Source organism: Thermobia domestica, chromosome 15 (genome assembly GCF_964235325.1).
Source record: "Thermobia domestica chromosome 15, izTheDome1.hap1.1, whole genome shotgun sequence".
Taxonomy (NCBI): Eukaryota; Metazoa; Arthropoda; class Insecta; order Zygentoma; family Lepismatidae; genus Thermobia; species Thermobia domestica.
In genome coordinates, this window is record NC_137468.1 from 186,255,145 (window position 1) to 186,277,582 (window position 22,438).

At 36.9% G+C, this 22,438-nt stretch overlaps 1 protein-coding gene across 1 annotated transcript; it reads left to right on the forward strand.

The window, feature by feature from the left end:
* Positions 1–936: 936 nt before the first annotated feature.
* On the forward strand, positions 937–2,376 carry LOC145671760 (uncharacterized). The gene is made up of 2 exons (XM_081740966.1): positions 937–1,438; positions 2,291–2,376. The coding sequence occupies exons 1-2, from the start codon at positions 937–939 to the stop codon at positions 2,374–2,376; spliced, it is 588 nt and encodes a 195-aa protein (XP_081597092.1).
* Positions 2,377–22,438: the final 20,062 nt, after the last annotated feature.

A 22,438-nucleotide genomic window follows, 5' to 3' on the forward strand; every position in this document is an offset into this window, starting at 1 on the left:
AAGAAAATTGAAAAAGAAATGATCTGGGACGTCATAAGGAAAAGAAGTAAGGAAGTGAAAATAAGTGAGAAAGTGTCTAACCAACTTATGGAACATATAAAGGACGGTGTCAGTATTTTTATGAGAGAAGCAGTGATAAGAGATTTAAGAGAATGGGAAATGTGTTTTGAAGAAAAAGTTAATACGAGATTAACCAACAAAGGAAGATTGTTAGGTTGGAGAGAAGAAAAGGATAAGAGGAACAGAGTGGCAGTGATAGGTGACATAGATTTATCGGAAGAAGAGGAGAAGTGCTCAAGTCTAGGACACAAATTTAAGGTTAAAGAGGAAGAAGTGGACAAGAAGGAATTGGTGTACACAGTAGAACAGGCCATTGTAGACATAAAGGATAAGGACGAGAGAGAGAGAGAGTAAGGAGAAAAAAAATTTCGATTGTTAGGCAGAATATGAACAAGAAAGAGAGTAATTTAAGGAAAGAAGAGAAGGAAGGACTGAAAAGATTAAGGAAAAGAAAGGATATCGTAGTGGAACAGGCGGACAAAGGAGGATCGTTGGTAGTAATGGAGAAAGGATGGTAAGTGGAGAAGCTAGGGAAGTTATGTGATCAGATTTATGAGGAAGTCGGTAACAAGGACATGAAAGATGAAGTGTTGAAGAAGATAGTGCAAGAAGGGAAAAAGGCGGGAATTAAAAAGATGATCAACGAAAAAGGAAGGATTCCTGTCATGAAAGGTTTTCCTAAAATACATAAGAAGGACGTGAAGCTAAGACCAGCACTGGATTGCAGAGGTTACTATTTTGTACCACTAGAGGAGAAATTAAGAGAGATAATGGACGACATCAGAGAAGGTCAAAAGACATGCAGAGTGAAGAACACGGAAGAATGAATTGAGGAAGAGGATAGGTGAGATTAAGTGGAATCAGGAGAAGGTGTTAATGTTTAGTGTAGATGTTAAAGCCATGTTCACCAGTATAAGAACTGATTATGTCATAAAGGCAATAGAAGAGGAGATGGAAGGGAAAGTTATACGTCAGTGGAAAAAAGAGAAAGTCATAAGAGAGCTTAAGACTTTGTGGGAAAATAGCTATTGCATAATTGGAGAAAGACTAGTGAAGATGAAAGAAGGTTTAAGCATTGGATCTAAGCTGAGTTCAGTTCTAGCGGAAATAGTAATGAACAAGTGGGAGAAAAAAGTGACAGAACAAGCAGGAGGAAAGTTACTGTTCTTTTGCAGGTATGTTGATGATTGTATAGGCATATGGACAGGGAATAGAAATCAACTACAAAAATGTGTTGAAAGTATAGAAGACCAAGAGAAAGGCATAAGGTTAGAATTAGAAGTTGAAGAAAATAACTCTATCAATTTCATGGATATGAAGATAGAGAGGCAAGGTCAGAAAGTGATTACCAGTTGGTATCAGAAACCGTGTTGGGCAGGTATTTATTGCCACTGGAGAAGTGATGTAGACAAAGCAACTAAGAAGAATTTCATTAGGAACATGGAAAGGAAGATAGACAACATTAAAAGCGAGGAAGAGGGAAAGAAAAAAGATTTTGAAAAATTCTACAAAAAAATTGAACAATAATGGATATAGGATAGAGCAGTTTCGAAGAAGGAGAAAAGAAGATAATATGGATAGGAAAGAAGAGGAAGACAAGAAGTGGTATGGAATTCAGAGCATAGGCGAAAAGATCGAAGTGCGGAAGCAGTTATTAAGAAAAGGTGGTGTGAAGACTTATAGAAAAGGAGGAGAAACTTTGCTGAAGTGCATAAGGAAGAAAAGGAAAAGGAAGAAAAATCATATAGAGGAGCAGGAAGAAGTAGTAATATATGAAGTGAGGTGTAGTGAGTGTGACATGAAATACATAGGGGAGACGGGGAAAAGGTTTATGGACAGATTAAAACAACATAAGGATGATGTTAGACTGAAAAGAGATAATAACGTTATATACAAACATGTAAAGGAAACGGGACATAAAATAGACTGGGAGGGGGCTATGAGTTTAGAGAGAGAGAACAGGAAAATTATTAGAAAGTGGAAAGAGGCTAGAAGAATAAAGAGAGAACAAGAGGAGAACTTAATGAATTGGACAAGCGGTATGAATATACACGAGCAATGGAAGAAATTTTAGGATGTGATAGAAAAGCAGTAAGAAAAGTGCATATAGGTATTAATAATTATTTATTTATTTAAAAACATTATATATATATATATTTAGTTATTTATTTTTCTTATTTAATATTTTCTATTTGTAATTTACTTTTCTTTGTATGTCATCTGTTTAAAGAACTGTTAGAAAAAGTGAAAGGGATCATTATATTTTCTGTTGGCGCGGAATTGTCTTTATCTTCATTGGTTTCCTCCGACCAATGAGAGAGAAGAAAGGGCGTAGCCTTTCACTTTCTCGTGTATATAAGATCTGCTGTCACCTGTCTTTTCTCTGAACTGGCCACCTGGAATCTCTAACCAGGTAAAAAAAATAGGGTATCCGTAGCTGGCGGAGAAAAATAACCAAGTCACTTAGGCATTCCATCCCCATTGGTTTATTTTAGTCGCGATATTCGTATATACGTTTGGATTACTCGCCTCTTTGAGGCTGAGGAAACAACCGTCGAATTATATATAATACCTCCACGGAGGTTAACGCACCAAATTGATATTATCTGTTGATGACCTTGCTATTTCTCTCGGCTTAACGATTTATTAAGTTACTCTCCTCTTCGGAGGGTAGCTTATACTTTTGACATCTCAGCTCCACTCATCATCTGAGCTCATATGATGGCTACGTCCAAGCCAGTCATCTCGAAAAAGAAGACCAAAATCCCATCGTAGATAGTCAGCCGATCTCAATACCGACCTGAGGACTTCCTTGTTCCGCTGGGGTGGCCCTCCACCTCCGGCGCTACTGCCAAGTCACTATCATCCTCGACTAACCGGTCGACGACTGACGTTCCATCCCTTGCTCCACCGCAGGACGACAATGCCATGGACTTTACCCTGGTTACTACACCCAAGCGACGTCGCTCGTCCTTGGAGTCCACACTGAGCCAACAACAATCATCAGACTTCCCTGCTTTACCAATGAGCAACAGATTTGAGCCTCTCTCTACTCTCACAGCTGCCGGGTCTCCTGTGATAGAGCCAAGACCCAAACCCACCAAAGAGGTTAAACCACCACCTATTTACATTTACGGCATCCAAAATACTTACAACTTTACCAAAAGCGTTTGCAAGACCCTCTGAGAATCGCCTCAGGTTCGGCATAACAAAGAACGTATCGTATTCAGGTATCTTCTACGGACGATTTCACAACTATAAGAAACTACTGCGAACAGACGAAAACTGAATACGCTACTGGCATCGCCAAAAGTGACCGACCCGTAAAGGTTGTCGTTCGCAAATTACCCATCGATACCGACGTCGCTGATCTTCAGTCTGCACTATTCACTTTAGACTTTAAGCCGCTCTTTATTCATCAAATGTCTCGTCGGGGCCCCACTGGTAAAGATAGAATCCTCATGCAAATTTTTCTCATCTCCCTCGAGAAAACTCCAAACATACAGGAGATATACAACATATCAGGATTGCTTCATTATAAAGTTTCATTTGAGCCCTATCGGCCGCCGAGTGTTCTGCAGTGTTACCGCTGCCAACGTCTTGGTCATTCACAAGACACTTGCAAAGCTCAACCTAAGTGTGACAAGTGTGGGCAAAGTCATTTTACGAAAGCCTGTGCCAAACCAGATGCATCTACGCCAGCAACCTGTGCAAACTGCGGAGGGGACATCCAGCCAATTATCGCGGTTGTCCAGTCTTTCGCTCCTACTCAGATGCTCTCAAGAAATAAACTCCTTCTGGCCGCAGCTCCGGTCCTACTGTATCAACTTCACTGGACAATAAGGCACCTCGCAGCGACCGACCTCCACCACCAAATCAGGATACTCCCTCTACGTCCAGCACACCAGATAGTGCGTCTACACCATCCGTTAATGACTTTAATCTCCATTCACTCCTCACTTACATCAAAACCTTCAACTTTGGCCGCATTATCTCTCATCTCAAGAAAGGATTTACTAGACTTCGGGAAGCCACGGATCCTGCGTCCAAGGCTGCTGTCGTCATAGAGACATTTGCTGACATGATTGCTGATGGCTGCTTCTAACCAACCACTCGTTCATCACACTATAACTGTTGTAACCTGGAATGCAGATGGTCTTACCGACCAGAAGCGTCTTCTAATTCGTTTTCTAGCAGAACATCAGGTAGATATCATACTTATACTGGAAACTCACTTCACTGCCCAGGTTACACACTGGAGACTGCCCAACTACCAATTATTTCGCCTCGATCGAGTTCAACGACGGAAAGGAGGATTACTGATTGCCCTGAAACGAAGTTTCAAGGCTAGACAACTCCTTTTACCCCTTTTCCACACACTAGAAGCTCTTGCTATAGAAGTCTTCCCCCCGGGATTCCTCTCATATTGGTCACGGGCTACCGTTCTCCAGCACATGACTTAGATCCCAATGATTTCGACAGCATCTCGACTTTGGGCCCCAAAATCATATTGGCAGGGGACTTCAATGCAAAACATGGGGAATGGCACTCCAGACGTTCCAACGAAAACGGACGAATATTACACTGGTATCTGCACACATCTCCATTCATTGCCTATGGGCCACCTGATCCAACTCACCATCCTAAAGCAGGCGGAGAACCGGATGTGTTGGACATAGTTCTAAGCAAAGATACCATCTTAGCTACACGTCCTTACGTGATCTCAGCACTGGACTCAGATCATGATCCGGTCCTTTTCAAAATTTCGCATCGTCATATATCCCGTCCTGCACCCGCTCATATCTCCCGAACTACGAACTGGGATGTCTTTAAGCAGGAATTAAACTCTTTGCTCGACATAGCCGCTCGTCCAAATTCTCCTGCGGAAATTGATCAGGCGGTCGCCCATCTCACACTTGCTCTACGTACGGCTGACTCCCTCAGCACAACAATAATTCCTGACTCGCAGTCCGAACCACACTGTGATTCTCCATTACTTCGTATTTATATCCATCTCAAACGCTGGGCTCGAAGTACTTGTCAGCGCACCAGACATCCACTCTACAAAACACTATGGAACACCTTAAGCCGCAAAATCAAAACCATCACTAGACGACAAACCGAGCAGTACTGGGAGACACTTTTTCGTGAGGTCACACTTAATGACACTAAAATCTGGCAGTATTCCCGCCTTTTCCAGCGCCGAGAAACTTTACGTCAAACTCAAATACTGCAAGGTCCGCATGGGGTCATACATGACGACCAAGGGCAAGCAGACCTATTTGCTGCATCTCTAGAGCGCCAGTTTACACCTAATGCGACTCCTGTCGTTCTTCACATTCGGCAGGACGTTCGGGCCACTATGCACATGCTCCATTTTCAAACAATACTTCCCCTGCCTGAACTAGTAACACCAAGGGAAGTTGAGCGTCAAATTTGTCACTTGCCTAACAAAAAAGCGCCTGGAGTTGATCAGATCCGCCCTGAACTACTGAAACATGGGACACGGAAGCTACTCCTCTATCTTGCTTTATTTACAGGCATCCTTCAGGTTTGCTACTTTCCCAGTGGTTGGAAAGAAGCGAAAGTCATTCTTCTCCCTAAACCAGGTAAAAATCCGACTCTCCCAGAAAACTATAGACCAATTAGCCTATTATCTCATGTGAGCAAACTCTTCGAACGAGTGCTTCTCGCCCGACTTCACGAGCACGTCACCATTCTAGATATACTCCCCCACCATCAATTTGGTTTTCGTGCTAACCACAGCACAACAAGCCAATTGGTGAGGGTAGTCGACCACCGGACTACCTCTTTTAATCGACGACAATATGTTGTGGGGGTATACCTTGATATCTCGAGGGCGTTTGATAAAGTGTGGTTACCAGGCCTCATTTATAAACTTCGCTTATAAGGCTTCTCTTTACCTTATCTCAAACTCCTCACTTCATACCTCTGTCATCGCTTTTTCCATGTCTCTGTGGGACAGACCAAGTCTGCTCCCAAACCAATTCGAGCTGGTGTGCCTCAAGGCGCGGTTCTTTCGCCTCTGCTTTACACCTTATACACCGCAGACTTACCCATTGTGCCACACAGTTTTCCTACAACATACGCCGATGACACTGCTTTCTTTACGAACAGCAGCAATCTTCGTCTTTCCTACCACTACATGCAGCGCCAACTCAATGTCTTTCAACGTTGGGCTACCATCTGGCGCCTAAAAATCAACGCGGATAAGAGCGTTGCAGTCTGCTATAGCAAAAGACGCAGCAGAGCCATCCATCGTTTATACTATGACAACATTGAAGTTCCGCACCGTCTGCATGCTAAATACTTGGGAGTTATATTAGATCAAGACCTTACTTTTGGTCTTCATATCAGGGACATTAAACACCGAGCCCTTCGAAAATTGTCTGCCCTCTATACTATTCTGCGCTGCAGTGCCTTAAGTCATGAAACAAGACTCCACGTCTTTAAAATGGTAATTTTGTCGACAATCACCTACGCATGTCCAGCATGGCAACATGCGGCACTCAGTCACTTGCGCACGGTCGAGAGTGTGAAAACCAGGGCAGCTCGTATCATAACAGGCCATGACCGATACACGCGTAATCGTCAACTTTTAGGGGACTTAAACATATATCCTATCCGGGACGTGTTACATCAACACCATACTCGTTTTTGGGCCAACCTCCCCCGCCACGTCAACCCCGCTATAGCAGCCATTGGCACAGCGCATACACACCGACGAACTTACAGGACGCCACGGTTGAGCATAACTCTTTACCCACACCCTCCCCCTCACTGCGACAGTTGCAGCTGAAGGTCACATGACGTCGTCGTATCTCATATTCTAACTCACCCCCCACAGGTCTAATCATTTTCTTTTTTATAGCTGTCATCGAGTCAGGGACTTTTGTCCGATACTTGACACAAAACCACACTTTCAAGCTAAGCTAAGCTAAGCTAAGCTGTCTTTTCTCAGTGTTTTTGTCTGATGAAGAGGACGTTAGGTCCTTGAAACTGTAACACATTGTAAGTATAGTTTTTAATATATTCCATTCTGCTCTGGTCAGAACTGTGTTTTATTTGTTACTCTACTTATCCAGAGCCATGGAGTTTGTTCATTTAACTAGTTGTAGGGACGTATACTGAGGGTATGTCCTGATGGCCCTGACACTTTTCTCCAATACCCGAATAATGTATAACTTTTGCCTAAGAGTAGGGACAATTTTACAGATTTTAATACAATATGTCCTCATAAGGAATTTGTCTTCTATATTATTATTATTATTATTATTATTATTATTATTATTATTATTATTATTATTATTATTATTATTATTAATGAATGTTTGAAACCTGCATATTATGCCCTATTCCAGTGCAAATAAACATACTAAAGTTAGAAAATATGAAGAGAAATTTTTTGGACCCTCTATAATAATGAATTGCCTTATAAGAGATATTTTGGAAGGAAAAGAAGGGGAGAAAGATGTCAGCTACTGAACAAAATGAATTAATTAAACCTTCGGATGCTTAACAGAAACTAAGTAGGATTTCTCTTCTTGACGATACATAGTAACACTCTTTCTTTGGGTAAAAGACTTTAGCTTATGTATGCGTTACATTGATATTTTAACAAAATATACAAACAAATATAAGAAAAGAATAGTTCCTATTTACCAATTTCGGTTGAGCGAATATATGAAACGTGTTGAAAATGGCGAACGAAGATATTATTATTATATCTAGTAAGAGTGGAACAACTTAGTAACAATTCCACCATGACGTTTCAGATAAATTTATGACTCATACTAGGCCTGAAGGATGACCCGTTTGTATGCATGAATTGTTTGCAAAACACGCGAAGTTTTCAGACAGTAGGAATCGAGATTGTAGACTGTGACATCATGTAGTTAGTTTTGCCCCTGTGAAGGAAGTCGTTTCAACTCTAATTTGAAAGAACGAGAGAAATTGCGTATTTTTCGTGTTATTATACACCAGAAATATCAATATTCTAAATTATAAACTTTTTCTGAATATGCTCGTAGGGAATCGAACCGCCGACCCCTAACTCACGAAAGAAATTTGGAAGCCACTACCCTAAGACTGCTCTTTTAAGTAAGAGTCAACAAAACACTCGCCTGTGCAACAAATTGCAAACATTTGTGATTCCAATATTTTATTAACGATGAAACAGTGATTTCAGTCATGATACAACATTATAGTACAGAGAAAGCAAGTTTAAATTTTTAAAAAAGACAGAAAGTATCTCCATAACTTATCTCTATTATATTCGATTATTCTCGTTGTACAGCTATTTCCAGTAACCTTAAACAATAAGGAAACGAACACAGATACATCGAGGATATTTAATATTTCAAATGCTCCCCACCGCGAATCAAAACTGAGACCCCGCGTACTTAACTATCTCATGAGTGAGGTACCTGGTTCGTACCCAAGACAAGTAAGCTTGAGACGATCAATATCGTTCTTGTGGGTTTTTCGGGACACTTCCACTTTCTCATTCCACCAATTCGTCCATTATATTTCACTTGCTTTAATCATAATCTTCCTCAACCTAACATTCATAACCGTTGGACATTAAACGTGGAGATTTCATTTTCAAGCTGTTAACCCAAACCAATCCGAATCGAAAAACAGTTGTGTTTTCTATTGCTCATTAACGTGTTTTCACAAAAAAGTATATAGATAAAAAACGTGGGGAATCGTAATTCCATTCAAAAGTGAAACAGCAGACTCATAATACCTTAGCCTGAAACGAAACCATTACATATCGTTTGGAACTTTTCCAAAATATATACGGATACTCTGAAAAGTGGCAATACAGTGTCTGTATTCAGACAAAACTGAACCAAATTACGTTTTGTTTTCTGAAATAAACGGACACATTCTGTTTCAAGTTTAAACCGAACCCTAACCAGTTAACACAAATATGGTGTGAATCAATGAAAACTTGACCCAGCAACCACCGTGACCCACTCTCAAACGTTACCCACCGTTACCAGCCTCCCACTCTGACCCACTATGACCTACTCCGACATACCATCCACCATGAACCACCGACAAACCAAAACACATCGTCATTAACTCTGACACATGATCCACGGCCTCTTTGCCGACTAAAGAGTTTACACTTGTAACGAAAGCAGGTTGTAAAATGCTAATTAAGCGGAGTTTGAATTTCTACCGTCAATCGCTCAAGCACCGCTGTGTTACAATAACGATTGATCTGACCTTTAAGATATAAAATAGGGTAAAATTACGATGAATTTCAATTAATTTATCATGGTGTAATTATTTCCTTGTTGAATTATCGATACTTTTCATTTAAAAGCGGATGAAATTTTTAAAGTCGAATTCAAGGTTAGTAGACCAATATACAGAAACTTACATTACAAAGTGTATGTCTATTTTTCTCACAACTTTATGGGTTGATTGCCCTTTGCTCTAAGCGCTCCATATAATAAACAAGCTTCAGCAATTATTATAGTAGAAAGCGCATGGTAAGCAGTGCAGATCCAGGGGGCGACCGCACCTGAGAAGAGGAAACTTTCTTAATTTATATATAAATAAAAACCAGAGTTCGAAGCTCTTCAAAGTAGCTCTAAGTAGCAGTATTACAACCCACCGCCCCCGCAGAAGTGCGTCCTGGATCCGCCCCTGATCGTAAGCATATATGGATATATGATAAGCACTGTATTGTTTATGTCTCAACTAATACCGATCGTGTTTGATTTTTTATAAACTAACCCACTATCAATTTACCATATATAGAAAGTGTCGTTCCTCCTCATAAAGGAGAAGTTTAAAAGATGCTAGGAGACATTCTGTTCATTTTCAATAAAGAGTTAGTATACTGAATTTCAGCTCCGTAAGTTGAGCGGCTTGTAAGTAAATCAATTTTTTTGGCAAAAAATTCATATTCCCGCTATACCTTAGGATATTATTATAATGAAAGTAATATGATAACATCCAAGTTTGAATTAAGACCTAACTATATAACAAAAGTCATTTCATTTGACTGCAATTCGGCCGTAATGATTAGACACACATAGTTACTTCATTTTTTATATAATAATTTTTATATTACAGTGATTGTAAAATGTATTTTTTACAGCATTTAGCTCCTCTAAAAACTCATACTCTCGAAAGCCAAGTAGTAGTATAAGTCGTATTGCTATTATTACAGTTACAAGAATCAATATCCAAATATGCCTCAAGTTCTTTATTTACCTAGAGATATTGATCTCAGGTAAGTAAAGAGAAAAAATGAAAAAGGGAAAACGTAGACAAACTCACCAGTGTTCAGAAACATATTTTTAAATCACGCTCGATCATACTCATAGGAGGGAAACACGCGGATCTGCTTAGTTGCAGTTATCGGGTTCTCGCCACGAAGCATATATAAATAACTTCATCTGATCAAATAACTTATACTGGCGGTCTTCGTGGCCGTGCGTACTATCGCAATGTACTAGTAATTATAATTGCTTTTGGCGTGGGTTCAAACTCGGGCCAAGGAATTTTTTTAATTTAAAAAAAATAATATCCAGAAAGTTATTTATTTACGTTACGTGTGCACTTTTGTTATATAATTCCACTGTATAAGAAGAAGAAGAAGAACTAGTAGTAGGAACGGATTGGAAGCTTCGCAGGGCTCAAATCCGTTCCCTGCGTTCCCTCCGTTCCTTGCGGTTTGTTCCACCTTGACTGCCATGATATAAATTTATCCTCAACTGCTTCTTCAATTTTCTTCCCCAACAAAGTGACAATTTTATTCCATTAGAACTATAATACGCAATACATACATCAGAAGCTTTGGACCAGGCCAGCAACCAGCCACAGAGGTTTAGAGGGGCCATGAATATATTACGGGAGTCAAGTGATTAAAAATTCTCTTAAACATATCTAAATTGTGTTTCGTGTATTGAGGTTTAGAGGTGCCACGACAAGCTTAAGGGGCCAGACACCCTAACCCCCTCTGGTTGCGGGCCGGTTTGCATAATCGCAAATTGCAATCAATCAGAAACGTGTTTTTAGTTTGTATGGCTAGGATCGAGTGTTAAAACAAGCATGCTGTTCAAAGGATGCTGTGAACAATGCAGTGAGCAGTGTGTGTCGGTGCGTAGTGGGTCGCAGTGGGCCATAGTGACTGGTGGGTCACAGTGGGTCACATGCTGTTAACCCACGATCCACTGACATTCAGAAAACACGACCCACTTGACCCACTGACCCACTCCAACTCTGATTGGCATTTTCAGAATATCCATACATATTTTGGAAAACTTTCAAACGATATGTAGTTGTTTACTTTTACGTTAAGGTATTATGAGTCTGCTCTTTCACTTTTGAATGGAATTACGATTCCCCATGTTTTTGCTCTCTATATGTTTTGTGAAAACACGTTAATGAGCAATAGAAAACAACTCATTCTCGATTCGGATTGGTCTGGGTTAACATCTAGAAAATAAAATCTTTACGTTTAATGCCAACGATTATGAATGTTAGATTGAGGAAGATTATTATTGAAGCAAGTGAAATATAATGGACGAATTGGTGAAATGAGAAAGTGAGAGTGTCCCGAAAAAACCCAGGAGCACGATGTTGTCTGTCTCAAGCTTAGTTGTCTTGGGAACGAACCAGGTACCTCACCCATGAGATAGTTAAGTAGGCGGGTTTCAGTTTTGATTCACGGTGGGGATCATTTGAAATATTAAATGTCCACGATGTATCTGTGTTCGTGTCCCTGTCGTTCAAGGTTATTGGAAATAACTGTACAGAGAGAATAACCGAATATAATAGAGATAATTTACGGAGACACTTTCGGTTTTTATTAAAATGTAACCCTGAATTCTCTGGACTATAATATTGTATCATGACCGAAATCAGTGATTCACCGTTAATAAACGATTGAAATCACAAACGTTTGCAATTTGCTATATAGAAGAGTGTTTCTTGACTCTTACCTAAAAGAGCAGTCTTAGAGTAGTGGCTTGCAAATTTGTTTCGTGAGTTAGAGTTTGAGACATTTCTCTGCAAGTTCTAAGAAAAAATGAACTTTGGACATTTTCGATCAGCTTATTAGTTAAACATACATGTATATGGTATCATTGACTCTGTAGGTCAATGTCAGGGTTTGATATTCGTTTGTTTGAAGTGCTTGAAACGCCATCTATCTTCTGTAGTCTACACGCACCTATTACGTTTCAATTGGAATGAAACGGGAGGTAAGCAGAAGTAGGAGCTTAAAATTTGTTCGTCAAATTCAAAAGTATTATAATGTAATTTCGGTTTGGTTTCCGGCCTAAAATGCTCCTATACGTAAGGTGGACGGAAGTATAAGATTTTGTAAAGTGAACAGAGATATATTACTCGGCGAGAATTTGTACGTACACAATTTTAATCTATTATTTTTGTCTTTTTTTGGACAACTACTGCAAGTTTTTGGTGAGTGGTATGTCTTTGATCACTATAGTAATTACATGTTGTTAAATATTTGCGGAATTAAATTCAGTTAAAGAGTAATTTGATATAAATCTTCCAAAAAGAATAATCTGTTAATTCTATTTACATTACTAGAAAAGTAGAATATGAATGTTGAATAACTTCAGGACTGCCAGTCAAAAATGGGAAATGGTTAAACTTGGTTTGGATAATGTTATTTGTATAAGCACCTTTATTTCGTTACAGTTAAATTTATATTCATATTGAATTATTTATATAATAAATTGTTCATGTTGAAGGAGAATTATAATTTATCTGAAAAGGATTACTTGCTTATATTGTTCCGGATTAAGGGAAAGATAACAGACCCTTTCATAGGTTGACTTGTTTTCAAGATTGTTGCTATAGGGTCCGCGGTTCGATTCCCAACGAGGATATTCAGGAAAAAATATAATTTAGAATGTTGATATTTCTGGTGTATAATAACATGAAAAATACGCAATTTCTCTTGTTTTTCCAAGTTAGAGTTGAAATGACTTCCTTCACAGGGGAAAAACTAACCACACGACGTCACGGTCTTCAATCGCGATTCCTATTGTCTGTGAATTTCTCGTGTTTCGCAAACAATTCATGCATACAAACGAGTCATCCTTCAGGCCTAGTATGAGTCATAAATTTATCTGAAACGTCATTGTGGAATTGTTACTAAGTTGTTCCACTCTTTCTAGAAATAATAATAATATTTTCGTTCGCCATTTTCAACACGTTCCACTAAAGATTTCCTTTCATTTCATTTTCAGTCAGCTCTGAAATACAAAGCAACAATAACGTATAACGTATAAGATTCAGTCTACAGAGCAATTGATACTTAAAGATGGCATACACTATTTCCAGAATCGAGATAAGACGAGAAATGTTTACGATACTTTTAGTCTCGTCCCGATTCTCGTCTCCAAAGATAGACGATTATTTGAGTTAGCCTTGTCCCGTCTCGAGTCTCATCCCGATTTGGTTTGATTTGTTTTAGAATGGAGATGAGAAATTCTTCATGGGCATCATTAAACAAAAACCGAAATATTTTTGCCTAATATCACGTTTCTGCTTGTAATGGTATGACTTGAGCAATAATAAGTTTCTAATTTTTAATCTTCTACAAAATAATTATTATTAATATTACTTTTATTATTCCTGGAAATTTGATAGTTCAAGTATTAAAACATCCGAGTAATCAAATATTTGATTATAATAAAACGTTTGTCAGCGCCGATCAATCGCCATCAATATTCCTTAAGTTAAAAAAAATGCCGGACTTGGATTCGATCCAAGAACCTCCAGATTACTGGCCACGCGCAGTGACCACTGAACCACGATCACTATGCTGTATATAATTCGTCTTTAGTCTGACTACGTTAGTTTTCTTAACCTCCGCTTGCAAAGTTGTATGTTATATTTCTTCGTTTCAAAAAGTCTTTCGTAATTATATTTTAAAATCATATGCATTACAGATCTAAATTGTAATTAGTTTTTACTTATTTGAAAATTTCTATACTTATGAAAATGTGATTCATTTGAAAATTATTTTTTCCTTTTTTATTCATCTATGTATCCAAAAGTTTTACATTTATTAATAAATATAGCGTCTTTAAACAAAAAACATCTTCCTAAACATTATTTAAAGTCATTTAACAGTTTTAATTTTAAAAAGGATAGTATGTTATTAGATTGTTTATTTTTCCTAATCTTATTCAATCAATTATTTTTGCAATAACAATTATTTCATTGCCTAACAAAACCAAGTTGATTTTTTTAAATCTTGACTTTGTACGTAGGTACATACGATTCGTGCATGTTTGTTTCATCACATGAAATTCTATTCGAAATGCTATTGGAAACTGCAAATAAAATACAATTCTTAATATTTTCGTTTCTTTATATGAAACGCTATTTCTAATGCTGATGGAAACTAAAAATAAAGATGCAATTCTTAATATTTTCGTTTCATTACATGAAACTATTTCAATGATAATGAAAATGCGATTTGTAATACAGAAAAATCCAACTTTAAAAATAAAAATGACAAACCAAAATTGATCTACAATTCTTAACATGTGCGTTAGTATATAAGAAACTGTATTTCAAATGTTAGTGCAAACTGAAAATAAAATTTAATTCTTAACATGTACGTTTCATTACATGAATCTCTTTTTCTAATGTCCATGCAAACTAAAAATAAAAATGCATGAAGAAAATTAAAAATACAACTTTAAAAAAGTGTATAACTGAAAATAAGAAATGCAAAAGTAAAAATAAAAATGCAAAAGTAAAAATAAAAAATGCAAAAGTAAAAATAAAAATGAAAGAGTAAAATTTAAAAAACTTTGCAAACAACTGCAGAACGTAAAATAAAAAACACACAACTAAAATGAAATTTAAAAACGTAAAACTGAAAATGATTTTTTTAAAAATGTAATTCTTAACATGTTCGTTTCTTTATATGAAATTATTTCAAATGTTGATGAAACTGTAAATAAAAATTAATTCTTAATATGTACGTCTCATTACATGAAAGTCTATTTCTAATGTTAATGCAAAAGTAGAAATAAAAATAAAAACTAGAAATAAAAATGCAATAGTAAAAATAAAAATTGAAAAGTAAGATTTTGAAAGCACAACTTTGCACACAACTGCAGAACGTAAAATAAAAATAAAAAACTAAAATAAAAATTAAAAATCTAAAACTGAAGATGATATTTTTTAAAAATGTATATCTTAACATGTTCGTTTCATTACCTGAAACTATTTCTAATGTTAATGCAACTGAAAAATAAAACGAATGTTAATTTTAAAAGAAACAAAAATGTAAAAGAAATAAAAATATATACTTCTTCGTACTTTACTTTGATTGCGTAAAACTAATTCTTAAAATAAATAAAGTGAAGTTAATTCGTGTTAAATAAGTTTATCGTAATTCTAAATACCTTTATGGTTATAATAAAATCGAATCATATTGCTTTTTAATTCTTCACATAATGACGCTAATTTTTTATCCAAGTTTGTTATAAACAAAGGAACAAACAAAAATATATAAACTGTATTTATAGTTAAAGCTTTTTCAAGATGAAATAAATTTAGTACGTAAAAAATCTTAATCAATAATAATACTAACTGTACTCAAAGAAAACAATAATAATAAACAAAAACCAATAAAATAAAATAATAATAAAAATTTATTATATCACTCAAAATTAAATCATATTTATATTACAAATATTTGAAAAAAGTGTTCACGCAAACTTAAAAATTAATATGTTAAGTTCTCTTAAAATATTGTTTAATATATTCAATGTTTACGATTTCATATGAACAAGTACTCGTCGGCCAATTTAATGCTGAAGGTAACAGTTTTTTGATTTCAACAAAAACCTCTCCGTCGGTAGAAACATCATATCGTTTTTTCCTTAAATTACAGTCTTCGTTTTCGGTAATAACAGTTTTCATTTTCCTTTTTACTAAGTTTTGCAAATGTTTAAGTTCACTAGCACTGTAGTTCGTAACATTTGTCTTTTTCATTTTATTTTACTAGTTATCACATCTAAACTTGTGCACACTAATTATTTTCCAAATATAAATCGAATATTTCAGATCACACTTGTAACACTAAAGCATTCACGTACAAAATGAACGAATAATTACGAAACATGAATGAGAAAACGCATTAGAACAAAAAATGGTAAGCAAATAATACGTAAATTGCAAATTTGAAGTTAAAAATCACATGAATTTCACAAAACATAATATTATCTTCTACAAATGTTCTTGCACATGATATTTATATAACAACGTTAAAATATAGTTCAGAGTTGGTAAAATATCCATTCACTGTAATATGTAAACGTATCTTCAATCTTCACCGGTTATCACTATATTAATATGGTGCGTTCATATCCTTATCTAATAATATATTCACTAAGTCTTTACAGTAAACTTTTCCATATGCAAAGAGGTTATATGCAATATTAAATTTTTCACATGTGTCTTCGTTAATTGTATGACTGTCTGCATAAACGTTAAAAATTTCTTCTGGTACACCATCTCTTCTTAGTTGCAAACAGTCCATACTTCGAGAATAGTTAAGCAGTGGTTCCAGAAACATTCTGACATTTCTTTTCTTGATTAGCCAGATAAGTCCCCAAACTCATCGAAAGCATATGAGAATTAATGGTGCAGGATTGCCAGAGGCGAATCTAGGAGGTAAAAACTGCGGAGCAACCATAACCCAGACTATGATAGATATGTCATGAGTATACTACGAACTTTCAAAAATATATAAATAATAGCTTATATTATTTTTGTCTCTCAAACAACTGGGGTACCTAGGCCCCCCAGCCCAGGGCTAGATCCTTCACTGGGGATTGGAAACCGAGAGGTAGGAGAATTTCTGAAGATCTGAAGAGTCACGTTCGAAAATCTGGGAAAAATTGTGTAGTACGACTGACTTTGTGTTCATCACTATTTGCTTTCATGCTTCGTCGAATCAACGCGGTGATAGATAATCATAGTGCTTGGACACGGTATTTGGTTGAAAATTGTAAGAATATGTTATCTTTATTGAGGAGCGTTTTAAGACGAATATTAATTGGAAACTATGAAGCGTTCATGAGGAAAATGAAAACGTATTAACGTTCTGATCATTTGGATTCCCTAAGACATAAAGAACTACTTTATTTTGTTCTGTTTTATTAATTAGTGTAATTATATTTTTGTTGTCTATGGGAGTTACCATTTTCCTTCATTTCCGTATTTTTCAATTTTATTCAATGTTTCCGTGTAATATTCCACTTTCTTTGGAACGTTAAGCGAATCACCATTATGTGTCCTTTGTAGCCTACATCGAAAGAAAGATTTAAATTTCTGTAACAGTTGTTTAAGGGAAGACATTTAGAGAAGACCACATTCCTTCATATTAGCATATGATAATACTTGTTGTTAAGTAAGAAAAAACTAAGCTTTATAAAAGGATAATATTTTCTACATCAAATTAATAATAGTAATAATAAATTACTTACTTGTTCACTGTGTATTGAATCTTATGAAATGTAGATAAGCCATTAGTATGCACAAGTTTTCCTGATTATTGAACAGGTTTTAGGCATAGGGCATGTTCAGACAAACAACATGCAAAATACACATATGTTTATTAATATAATACAGCAATTCTTTTTACGTTAGAATAAATATGTCACAAGTCTTAGGACAATGATGAAAATATATATAATTATACAGCATTAGCAAATAGAACTAATCAAGATCAACGTCAAAAACAACGTTAATGATGTTTGTGAAGTGTTATAAAGAAAGAAAACAAGATCTAACAGTGCAATATATTTTGAGTGTTCGTGCAGGTCAAACTGTTTACTGTACATGATTACAGATTGTAATGTTATAGACATATCATTTTAGTTTATATTTGTGTTTTTGTTCTTATATAAGTTTCCTAACGGTTGTCAAACCGTACATTTTTATTTATAACACGTTATAGTAGACATTAACAAAATAAATGTATCACATTGAATAATGCTCTTATAAAGATAATCAAGAAAATTCTGTCGCTTTTAATTTAGCTCTATGTTCCATTGGCCCTCACACTGTGAGTTGAAATGGAATAGAGATAAGGCGGAGCTCAGTTGTTGGTTTAGGTATATCCAACATACTACCTGGTTGTGACAGTTCAGTTATATCGTGAACTTGCGTAAGGACAGAGTGAACATGAGACCTTCTCAGGGCGTCACAGGGGAGTGTATGCTGTTCGAATTCAAACTGAGGTCAAACGCCGCTGCAGCAAACTGAGGTCAAACGACGGAAGATACGCCACACCTTTGTTGAGGGTGCCGTGAGTACGCGGACAGTGCAGCGGTGATTTTATAAGTTTAAGGAGGGTGACGAAACACTCGAGGACGCACCATATGCCGGAGGACCAACACATGTATGGCCAAATGAAGACCTTCAGACAGCAATTGAAGCATTGAGTGCCCAGACATGTGAGGAACTGCGACTACAATTCAGCGTGAGTGGAGAATCCATTCGGCAGCATCTCCATCAACTTGGGAAGCACTAGAAATTGGGTCGATGGGTCCAACATGAATTGACTCCGTGCCAGTAGGCAACGCAATCAAACATGTGTATTTCTTTACTGTCTCGTCTGAGGAAGGAGCCTTTTCTGGTCAGGGTGTTGACATGTGATGAGAAATGGGTCCTGTGGGAAGCTCCACGGTGTCATTATCATTGGTTAGCATCCCATAAACCGGTTCCAAAACAGCCAAAACCAGCACTGCACTGGAAGAAGGTCCTCCTATGTGTTTGGTGGACTACTCGCGCCATCGTGCATTGGAAACTGCTACCAGCTGGTCAGAGCATCAATGCAACTGCGTACTGTCAGCAGTTGAGCCGTGTTCGAAAAAGACTCAAAACTCTGAAGCCAGCACCCCTGAATCGCAAATGTGCCCTCCTGTGAGAAGACAACGCTAAGCCATATGTGGCTAGGAAGACCCGCGACACCATTCTACCTTGGATGGGAAATAATATTGGATCCGCCATACTCCCCGGACATTGCATCGTCAGATTATCACCTGTTCAATTCATTGGACAATCACCTTAGAAGACGCCAGTTCAAATCCTTAGTAGAGGTGCGAAATGCACTTGATACCTTGTTCACTTCACGGCCCATCAAGTTCTACTGGGATGGAATCCATGGTGTTCCAGAAGGTTGGCAAAAGGTCGTCGATACTGATGGGAACTATTTTTGATCTTTCAGGTACATCTTAAGTGACATATTGATGTTAGAAAGTTGTAGGTAAAAAGCGACAGAACTTTCTTCTATACATCGAACAACACAGTGAAATTGAATGAATTTTAAGAAAAGTTCTAATCTAACAACGATACTTCAGATTTGGTGAATTTACGTTCTTAGAAACAGAAAAAAAGTTAAAAAGAATGCATGCTCACATAGACCAATAATAATTCCACCAGGGTGACGTAGCATTGATGAGCACATCGGAATTAGTATCGCAACCATCTTATATTAGAGTTGTTTATTTAAGTTAGTCTATAAAATTGCGTGAGTCCGGCCATGTTCCAAATAGAATAGTTCCTTTTTACTTTACTTTCTTGTAACAAGTGTATACCGTGATAGAATAGAAATTGATTTGGGATGAGTTCGCAGAAACATAGAAGAAATGTTGTTGAGTCATTCACGTTTATGCTGCACTTGTAGACGAATGAATGAACATTAACCACCTTCAATTAAATAGGAATTAGAGTTTAGTCGAAGCTTAGAATCCATAAGCGTTTGATGTAGTTGGAATTCTTATTGCCTAATATGAAACATTTTCTAATGAAGCTGTTGGAGACCGATATCTTTTGTTTTAGTTCACTGAGGTTATTTACTATCCAGTGTTCGCAGTGTTTTATAAGTAATTTTATTTTCTACGATGTCTAAGAGCTCGTCTGTTCTGAATTCAAAATCACAACTTTCCTTAAGCTACATATTTTATTAATGCAAGCAATATCTTGAGGTATTCATGTCGTCCAGCTGACAAAGTCTTTAATTTACTACCTAATTTGATAATGCATAGTTTATATTATCTTCGTCCTTCCACTACTAAGCAGGAAAAGCCAAAAGTTCATTTTCTCTTCTTCCCTTATCATCTCTTTCAGCAGTTGTCTGTAGCTTTTTCCTTAAATGTTAGTGTTTTCACTTTACACATTTTCGTACTACTAGTTATATTAACCTTAGTCTTGCGTTCTTTTGCTGGGGGCACGGTGACTCAGTAGTAGAGCTATTACCTTAGGTGCATGGGGTCCCTGGTTCGATCCCCAAGTAAGCTTATGGTAGACATCATGTTCGTGCGTTTTCTCTGGGCACTCCTGTTTTCTCCCACATCCTTATTTCACTATTTCTTCCGTCTTCTTTCACTTGCCTTAATCATCCGTCATCGTTAGCTCTAAAGGCATAATCGAAGAACGTTAAACTCAGAGATTTAATTTCATTTCCGAATTCTTTTCCTAAAGGTCTGCACGGGCTGGAATTTTAAGCCCGAGAACGGCCCATGAATTTATAATGTGAGGGCCGACTCGAGTCCGAAATACATTTTAGCATTTAAGCCCAAAGTCGTGTTATTATCAAATGAGCCCGAAATAAGACCGAATTACAGAAATTTAATACTTAACGCAAAATTTAATTTTTTATTTACAGCAAATAGAGCTTTAATTTTGCAGTTGTGTTTTAAGAGTTCTCCAGAAAGAACGGACAATAAATATATTCATTCCTTTGTTTTAGGATTCCTGTCACAGATATGTGGAACTGAATAATTGAAATAGGAAAAAACAATTATTGACTAATTGTTTGTGCTGAAAGTGTGTGAAGTGATTGTGAGCAGTGTCACTGTGTTTCATAACACATCGGTTACAAATATTGTGAAAGGGAGGAAAATATATCCCTCCCTTTCATAATATGTTCTGTAGCACCAATCCTGAAACAAAGGAATGAAAATAACATGTATCAATGTAGCCAACATATATTTAGAAACATCCATACTGACTAACACGAATAATGACCTGTATTAAATACTGTTTGGAAACATAATACCTCTCTAAATAACTCAAAAGATGGATAATTGTGTAAATTCAAATGAATACATCAAGAAACAAATGAAATTGAATATAAATTCCTTTGATGATGCAGGTAAATAGCTCCTGGGTTATGAATCTGAACCCAGATATTTACATGGTCAATATCGTGCTATGCTTGGTTATGTTGAATTTTTAATCGGATCCCATTGAGTGCCCAAGGTGTTTTAGTACACATATGAGACTTCAATCCGGACAATTTTGAACAAATACAGAAAGACATTTCTATGCGAAATTCAAATTTTAATTTGAACTTTTGAAGTGTTATTTTTTTATTTTATATGTTTTTTCAATATAGTACAACTTGTAGAGCAATCTTTAAGCTTTCCAATGGTGTTTGTTCCACGTCTCTAGTGCACATATTAACCATTTTATGACAATTTTTGATAATCACTGTAACTGAAAAAAGCCTTTTTGGCATTTTTGAACACCCTGTATGGAGACACTTTCAGGAGGAGTGAGGTAATATTTGGCATTTTTTCATCTCCCACTGTAATAAAGCTGTGCACCAATTTTTACAAAAATCTAAGATCATCAGGTGAGATTTTGCCATTTGATTGGTTGATTTTACATGGAATGTCCCAGGCACGAGGCCGGCCCGCGGGCTCAGCAAGAGCCCGTGTAGAGCTCTATCTTCTCCAACAGAACAGACACAGTATCTCGAAATTCAACTAAATTTCTTCCTTAGAAGATCTAATTATACTTGCTACGGCTTCTTTAACAATAATTAAAATGATATTTTTCGTCCTGTATGCAGTACCTTCCTACAGCCATTATGAACAGAAGATGGTCATTATTTTCCTATTAGGTTGGCCAGCGTAGCGTAGTCGCTAATGCTCTCGCCTTCGGTGCGAGCGGTCCCGGGTTCGATTCCTGCTGGAGTAACTCAGTCGAAAAATTGTAAAACGCTTTTTCAGGCCAGCCACTCTGAATGAGGTTTTCTCGGGTTTTCCTCATCACATAAGGCAAATGCCGGAGTGGTATCTAACTTATAGGTCCCAGGCCGCTTCCTTCCTTCCCCATCCTTTGTTCCTTTCCTTTCCCCGGATAGTGTGCTCGCCGAGGGACGTCATAACTCAAAGACATGAAGGGCTAAATGCCGAAAGCCCAGAAATCTAAATCCTAACCTAACCTCTTTTCCTATTACTTTTAAGCTTTCATCCTTGTGGTGTACAGGGGAGGAAAAGAGAAAAGAGAAATCTCCGTATAGAAATCATATGCAAAT

What these genes read in the sequence shown, in the direction of transcription:
- LOC145671760 (XM_081740966.1), top strand. Translation starts at nt 937, where the DNA reads ATGTTTAGTGTAGATGTTAAAGCCATGTTCACCAGTATAAGAACTGAT. An exon ending in TCAGAAACCGTGTTGGGCAG is followed by an intron (nt 1,439 to 2,290) that starts GTATTTATTGCC and finishes ATCTGTTTAAAG; the next exon opens with AACTGTTAGAAAAAGTGAAA.